The sequence below is a fragment of the Procambarus clarkii genome, chromosome 65, assembly GCF_040958095.1.
Source record: "Procambarus clarkii isolate CNS0578487 chromosome 65, FALCON_Pclarkii_2.0, whole genome shotgun sequence".
NCBI classification, from domain to species: domain Eukaryota; kingdom Metazoa; phylum Arthropoda; class Malacostraca; order Decapoda; family Cambaridae; genus Procambarus; species Procambarus clarkii.
In genome coordinates, this window is record NC_091214.1 from 31558470 (window position 1) to 31566922 (window position 8453).

Sequence of the window (8453 nt, forward strand, 5' to 3'; positions counted from 1 at the left end):
CACGACACAGGTGAGACACCTGCCTCAGCACGACACAGGTGAGACACCTGCCTCAGCACGACACAGGTGAGATACCTGCCTCAGCACGACACAGGTGAGACACTTGTCCTCAGCACGACAAAGGTGAGACACCTGCCTCAGCACGACACAGGTGAGACACCAGTCCTCAGCACGACACAGGTGAGACACCTGCCTCAGCACGACACAGGTGAGACACCTTCCTCAGCACGACACAGGTGAGACACCTGCCTCAGCACGACATAGGTGAGACACCTGCCTCAGCACGACACAGGTGAGACACTTGCCCTCAGAACGACACAGGTGAGACACTTGTCCTCAGCACGACACAGGTGAGACACCTGCCTCAGCACGACACAGGTGAGACACCTGCCTCAGCACGACACAGGTGAGACACTTGCCTCAGCACGACACAGGTGAGACACGTGCCTCAGCACGACACAGGTGAGACACCAGTCCTCAGCACGACACAGGTGAGACACCTGCCTCAGCACGACACAGGTGAGACACCAGTCCTCAGCACGACACAGGTGAGACACCTGCCTCAGCACGACACAGGTGAGACACCTGCCTCAGCACGACACAGGTGAGACACCTGCCTCAGCACGACATAGGTGAGACACCTGCCTCAGCACGACACAGGTGAGACACTTGCCCTCAGAACGACACAGGTGAGACACCTGCCTCAGCACGACACAGGTGAGACACCTGCCTCAGCACGACACAGGTGAGACACTTGCCTCAGCACGACACAGGTGAGACACTTGCCTCAGCACGACACAGGTGAGACACCTGCCTCATCCTCTTCCCTCACAGGTGTTGCCTCAGCCCCTCGTCCAGTGCCGGCATTACGTCATGCAGGTCGGCGTTCAATCCCCGATCGTCAAAGTGGTTGGGCACCATTCCTTCCCGCCGTCCCATCCCATATCCTTATCCTGACACCTTCCCAGTGCTATATAGTGGTAATGGCTTGGCGCTTCCCCCTGATAGTTGCCATCTTCCAGACAGTCAGCAGCTGTTGTTGAACAAATAAAATTTTCTGATAAATTCTTCAAGACAGGAAAGTTGAGCCTTAGTAAGTGTTTCCCTTTTACTTATTACCAGGATTTTTGGGTTTCCTTTATTTTTGTGTTTTTGGGGCTCGTGAGCTCAAAATCAGCGCTCGTGAGCTCAAAATCGGCGCTCGTGAGCTCAAAATCAACGTTCATGAGCCCAAAATCAACGTTCATGAGCCCAAAATCAACGTTCATGAGCCCAAAATCAACGCTCATGAGCTCAAAATCAACACTCATGAGCTTAAAATCAACGTTCATGAGCCTAAAATCAATGTTCATGATCCCAAAATCAACGTTCATGAGCCCAAAATCAACGTTCATGAGCCCAAAATCAACGTTCATGAGCCCAAAATCAACGCTCATGAGCTCAAAATCAACGTTCATGAGCCCAAAATCAACGCTCATGAGCTCAAAATCAACGCTCATGAGCTCAAAATCAACGTTCATGAGCCCAAAATCAACGTTCATGAACCCAAAATCAACGGTCATGAGCCCAAAATCAAAGGTCATGAGCCCAAAATCAACGCTCATGAGCTCAAAATCAACGCTCATGAGCCCAAAATCAACGTTCATGAGCCCAAAATCAACGTTCATGAGCCTAAAATCAATGTTCATGAGCCCAAAATCAACGTTCATGAGCCCAAAATCAACGTTCATGAGCCCAAAATCAACGTTCATGAGCCCAAAATCAACGGTCATGAGCCCAAAATCAACGCTCATGAGCTCAAAATCAACGCTCATGAGCCCAAAATCAACGGTCATGAGCCCAAAATCAACGGTCATGAGCCCAAAATCAACGGTCATGAGCCCAAAATCAACGTTCATGAGCCCAAAATCAACGCTCATGAGCTCAAAATCAACGTTCATGAGCCTAAAATCAATGTTCATGAGCCCAAAATCAACGCTCATGAGCTCAAAATCAACGCTCATGAGCCTAAAATCAACGTTCCTGAGCCCAAAATTAACGGTCATGAGCCCAAAATCAACGTTCATGAGCCTAAAATCAATGTTCATGAGCCCAAAATCAACGCTCATGAGCTCAAAATCAACGCTCATGAGCTCAAAATCAACGCTCATGAGCTCAAAATCAACGCTCATGAGCCCAAAATCAACGCTCATGAGCTCAAAATCAACGCTCATGAGCCCAAAATCAACGCTCATGAGCTCAAAATCAACGCTCATGAGCCCAAAATCAACGGTCATGAGCCCAAAATCAACGCTCATGAGCCCAAAATCGGCGCTCGTGAGCTCTAAAAAGAACTTATTTGGTCAAAAATATGAAATATTTCTTTATGCTCGATCTGACCAACACTGAATGGCCTTTGAAAGGATCATTTGCTTCGTGTGTCCCTGAGATCATACAAACTATGGTGGTTGGGAGGAAGCACTCGACGGTGAGGCTAGGCACTTCTTGCCCGAAGTTGACAAGAAATTTGAGCGGGAACTTTGTCTTGAGGTCGAAGGTCGAGCTAGCCGAGCGGACAACACGCTGGACACGTAATTCTGTGGTCCCGGGTTCGATCTCGGGCGCCAGCGAGAAACGATGGGCAGAGTTTCTTTCAACCTATGCCTCTGTTACCTAGCAGTAAATAGGTACCTGGGTGTTAGTCAGCTGTCACCGGGCTGCTTCCTGGGGGTGGAGGCCTGGTCGAGGACCGGGCCGCGGAGACACTAAAGCCCCGAAATCAACTCAAGTTAACCTTCACTGTCGACCGTGAGTAGTTGGGTACTGTCTCTCACCGTCGACCATCAGTAGACGGGTACTGTCCATCACCGTCGACCATCAGTAGACGGGTACTGTCCATCACCGTCGACCATCAGTAGACGGGAACTGTCCATCACCGTCGACCATCAGTAGACGGGTACTGTCCATCACCGTCGACCATCAGTAGACGGGAACTGTCCCTCACCGTCGACCATCAGTAGACGGGTACTGTCCATCACCGTCGACCATCAGTAGACGGGAACTGTCCCTCACCGTCGACCATCAGTAGACGGGTACTGTCCATCACCGTCGACCATCAGTAGACGGGTACTGTCCATCACCGTCGACCATCAGTAGACGGGAACTGTCCATCACCGTCGACCATCAGTAGACGGGTACTGTCCCTCACCGTCGACCATCAGTAGACGGGTACTGTCCCTCACCGTCGACCATCAGTAGACGGGTACTGTCCCTCACCGTCGACCATCAGTAGACGGGTACTGTCCCTCACCGTCGACCATCAGTAGACGGGTACTGTCCCTCACCGTCGACCATCAGTAGACGGGAACTGTCCATCACCGTCGACCATCAGTAGACGGGTACTGTCCCTCACCGTCGACCATCAGTAGACGGGTACTGTCCCTCACCGTCGACCATCAGTAGACGGGTACTGTCCCTCACCGTCGACCATCAGTAGACGGGTACTGTCCCTCACCGTCGACCATCAGTAGACGGGTACTGTCCATCACCGTCGACCATCAGTAGACGGGTACTGTCCATCACCGTCGACCATCAGTAGACGGGTACTGTCCTACACCGTCGACCATCAGTAGACGGGTACTGTCCATCACCGTCGACCATCAGTAGACGGGTACTGTCCTACACCGTCGACCATCAGTAGACGGGTACTGTCCATCGTTTCGGCCATGAGTGGGAGAGCTGAAGGGGTCCAGACGCCTCCCCAAGCCCCACACTACAGGGGTGAGGAGTCGAGGAGACAGTCCCTGACCGCATGTACAACAGGGACGCTACAGGGACGCTACAGGGACGCTACAGGGACGCTACAGGGACGCTACAGGGACGCTACAGGGACGCTACAGGGATGCTACAGGGATGCTACAGGGACGCTACAGGGACGCTACAGGGACGCTACAGGGACGCTACTGGGACGCTACAGGGACGCTACAGGGACGCTACAGGGATGCTACAGGGATGCTACAGGGACGCTACAGGGACGCTACAGGGACGCTACAGGGACGCTACAGGGACGCTACAGGGATGCTACAGGGACGCTACAGGGACGCTACAGGGATGCTACAGGGACGCTACAGGGACGCTACAGGGACGCTACAGGGACGCTACAGGGACGCTACAGGGACGCTACAGGGATGCTACAGGGATGCTACAGGGACGCTACAGGGACGCTACAGGGACGCTACAGGGACGCTACAGGGACGCTACAGGGACGCTACAGGGATGCTACAGGGACGCTACAGGGACGCTACAGGGACGCTACAGGGACGCTACAGGGACGCTACAGGGACGCTACAGGGACGCTACAGGGACGCTACAGGGATGCTACAGGGACGCTACAGGGACGCTACAGGGACGCTACAGGGACGCTACAGGGACGCTACAGGGACGCTACAGGGACGCTACAGGGATGCTACAGGGATGCTACAGGGACGCTACAGGGACGCTACAGGGACGCTACAGGGACGCTACAGGGATGCTACAGGGATGCTACAGTGACGCTACAGGGACGCTACAGGGACGCTACAGGGACGCTACAGGGACGCTACAGGGATGCTACAGGGATGCTACAGGGACGCTACAGGGACGCTACAGGGACGCTACAGGGACGCTACAGGGACGCTACAGGGACGCTACAGGGACGCTACAGGGACGCTACAGGGATGCTACAGGGATGCTACAGGGACGCTACATTGACGCTACAGGGACGCTATAGGGACGCTACAGGGACGCTACAGGGACGCTACAGGGACGCTACAGGGACGCTACAGGGACGCTACAGGGACGCTACAGGGACGCTACAAGGATGCTACAGGGACGCTACAGGGACCTGGAGGCTGCCTACGTCCTCCCCAGGGACCTAGTATGGCACATTATTCATCCTACAGATTCCGTTCACGGCGGAGGACAAGGTGTGTCCATCGGCATCTGGTGTCGTTGAGATCTGGAGGCGGTGAGCGCTGAGGCGTGTGTTCTGGCCGGTGCTGACACGCTGTGCTGAATTACCTGTTCTTCTGATGAGAAGTGGCTCAGTTACTCTTGTTGAGTAACATTTACTGGGTGTTACTCAACATTTAGTACTGGGAGAGAGAGAGAGAGAGGGAGAGAGCGCGCTCTCACACACACAAACACCGGCCTGAGAGCGCCCTCACACACACACAAACACCGGCCTGAGAGCGCCCTCACACACACACAAACACCGGCCTGAGAGCGCCCTCTCACACACACAAACATCAACCTGAGAGCGTCCTCACACACACAAACACCGGCCTGAGAGCGTCCTCACACACACAAACACCGGCCTGAGAGCGCGCTCTCACACACACAAACACCAACCTGAGAGCGTCCTCACACACACAAACACCGGCCTGAGAGCGCTCTCACACACACAAACACCGGACTGAGAGCGCTCTCACACACACAAACACCGGACTGAGAGCGCCCTCACACACACACAAACACCGGCCTGAGAGCGCTCTCACACACACAAACACCGGACTGAGAGCGCCCTCACACACACACAAACACCGGCCTGAGGCGCCCTCACACACACACAAACACCGGACTGAGAGCGCCCTCACACACACACAAACACCGGCCTGAGGCGCCCTCACACACACACACAAACACCGGACTGAGAGCGCCCTCACACACACAAGCCACCGCACGCAAAACGTTCACTTTGAAACTTGTCTCAGATACATTATGGGCTGTACCTGCTCCGGTGAACACATGGAGATAAAATGCGATAGGTCGTTGTTCAGTGCTCAGGTCTGCGGGAACTCATTACGTGGGAAAATTGCGTGTACTTGTGCAAGGTTTCTACACAATTATTTTCACCCCAGTTGTTCTTCAGTAAGAAAACAGTAATGGAATTTATCTGGTGATGTGAGACTGTGCTCACCCAGTTGTGCTTGCGGGGGTTGAGCTCTGGCTCTTTGGTCCCGCCTCTCACCTGTCAATCAACTAATGTATATGTTCCTGAGCCTACTGGGCTCTATCATATCTACACTTGAAACTGTGTATGGAGTCAGCCTCCACCACATCACTGCCGATGTGGGTGTATTCTGAAGTTCAGAGCGAGTGGTTAATGTAGTCCTTGTTCAGTGTGTTTACTATTTGTGTCTGCAGAATCGAGCTATTAGCTCTTGGACCCTGCCTTTCTAACCAATCTATTTTTCCTCTGTTATGTCTACTACATTTATTTCTCTTACACACTCACACACATCCCCAGGAAGCAGCCCGTAGCAGCTGTTTAATGCACAGGTACCTATTTACTGCTAGGGGAGCAGGTGTACCTGGGTGAAAGAATCTCTGTCCGTTTGTTTTTGCCTCTTCCGGGGATCGAACCCGGGCCATTAGGACTACGACCCTGCTCCTGCTGCACCATCCCATGCATTAATTGACCCCCAACCCCAGACCCTTTAAGCTACAGCCCCCAGACCCTCCTAGCTTCCCTATACCAGATCTTCCCAGCACCCTCCCACCCCAGACATCCGTTGTCCCCCTCTTCCAGTGAAATCAACAGAAACTGAAGATGGAGAGAAGAGAATCAGTATCTAGGTAATGTACTCGAACACAGATGGTATTACAAGCAAGACAAGTGAACTTAGGGAAAGAGCACAAGAAGGGAATCCGGATGAAATTGGACTGACAGAAACAAAACTCTCAGGAATCATAACGAATACGGTGTTCCCCGGGACTACACTGTAATAAGGAAAGAGAGAGGGAAGAAAGGGGAGAAGGCAGAGTGGCCCTTGACCTTGGTTACCTTGAGGTGCTTCCGGGACTTAGTGTCCCCGCGGCCCGGTCATCGACCAGGCCTCCTGGTTGCTGGACTGATCAACCAGGCTGTTGGACGCGGCTGCTCACAGCCTGCATATGAGTCACAGCCTGGTTGATCAGGTATCCTTTGGAGGTGTTTCTCAAGTTCTCTCTTGAACACTATGAGGGGTCTGCCTGTTATGCCCCTTATGTGTAGTGGAAGCGTGTTAAACAGTCTCGGGCCTCTGATGTTGATAGAGTTCTCTCTCAGAGTACCTGTTGCACCTCTGCTTTTTAACGGGGGTATTCTGCACATCCTGCCATGCCTTCTGGTCTCATGTGACGATATTTCTGTGTGCAGGTTTGGGACCAGCCCCTCTAATATTTTCCACGAATAGATTATTATGTATCTCTCCCGCCTGCGCTCAAGAGAATACAGATTTAGGCTCTTCAGTCGGTCCCAGTAGTTTAGATGTTTTACTGAGTTGATTCTAGCAGTAAAGGATCTCTGCACGCTCTCCAGGTCAGCAATTTCTCCAGCTTTGAAAGGGGCTGTCATTGTGCAGCAGTACTCCACTCTAGAGAGCACAAGCGTTTTGAAAAGTATCATCATCGGTATAGCATCTCTAGCGTGAAAAGTTCTTGTTAACCAACCTGTCATTTTTCTTGCAGTTGTGACGGCTACTTTATTGTGTTCTTTAAAGGTAAGGTCTTTCGACATGAGTACACTGAGATCCTTTACATTACCTTTTCGTTCTATGTTATGATTTGCATGAGTTTTGTACGTGGTTTCCGTTTTTATATTTTCATGTTTTCCATAGCGCATGAGCTGGAACTTATCTTCGTTAAACACCAAATTATTTTTTGTAGACCTTAGAAAGACCTGATCTACATCTGATTGGAGGTTTGCCGTGTCCTCTATGTTGCCAACTCTCATGAAGATCCTAGTGTCATCTGCAAAGGATGATACAGTGCTATAGGTTGTGTTCTTGTCTATGTCCGATATGAGGATGAGAAAAAGTACTGGAGCAAGCACAGTACCCTGGGGGACTGAGCTCTTCACGGTTGATGGCTGGATTATATTTTGTTGACTATTACACATTGGGTTCTCTTAGTCAGGAAATTGTAGATCCATCTACCTATTTTTCCGGAAATTCCTTTTGAACGCATTTTATGTGCAATAACACCATGGTCCATTTATCAAAGGTTTTTGCGAAGTCTGTGTAAATTACATCCGCGTTTTGTTTGTCTTCCATAGCATCTAATGCCATATCATAGTGGTCCAGCAACTGCGACAGGCAAGAGCGCCTTGTTCTGAAACCATGTTGTCCGGGGTTATGGAGATGCTGTGATTCCATGTATTTTGTGATCTTACTTCTTAGCACTCTCTCAAAAATTTTTATGATGTGCGATGTTAGTGCTATCGGTCTGTAATTTTTTGCCTCTGCCTTATTTCCTCCTTTATGAAGTGGTGCTATCTCTGCTGTTTTTAGTATGTCAGGGATAACACCAGTATCTAGGCTTTGTCTCCACAAAATGTGAAGGGACTGCGATAGTGTTTTTTTACAGTTCTTGATGAATATGGAGTTCCAAGAATCCGGGCCTGGTGCAGAGTGCATAGGCATACTGTTTATGGCTTCTTCAAAATCCAGTGGGAT

The 8453-nt window shown here is 51.3% G+C and overlaps 2 protein-coding genes across 2 annotated transcripts; one reads left to right on the plus strand and one right to left on the minus strand.

The window, feature by feature from the left end:
• Positions 1-1115: 1115 nt before the first annotated feature.
• LOC138355071 (uncharacterized) lies at positions 1116-2297 on the minus strand. Its single transcript, XM_069309784.1, has one exon. The coding sequence runs from the start codon at positions 2295-2297 to the stop codon at positions 1116-1118; it is 1182 nt and encodes a 393-aa protein (XP_069165885.1).
• A 1407-nt stretch (positions 2298-3704) lies between these two features.
• Positions 3705-4895, plus strand: LOC138355072 (uncharacterized). Its single transcript, XM_069309785.1, has one exon. It carries the CDS (start codon positions 3705-3707, stop codon positions 4893-4895), a length of 1191 nt encoding a protein of 396 aa, XP_069165886.1.
• Positions 4896-8453: the final 3558 nt, after the last annotated feature.

Bases quoted from the DNA above. Each gene is read 5' to 3' on its own strand.
- LOC138355071 (XM_069309784.1), bottom strand. From the start codon at position 2,297: ATGAGCGTTGATTTTGGGCTCATGACCGTTGATTTTGGGCTCATGAGC.
- LOC138355072 (XM_069309785.1), top strand. From the start codon at position 3,705: ATGAGTGGGAGAGCTGAAGGGGTCCAGACGCCTCCCCAAGCCCCACAC.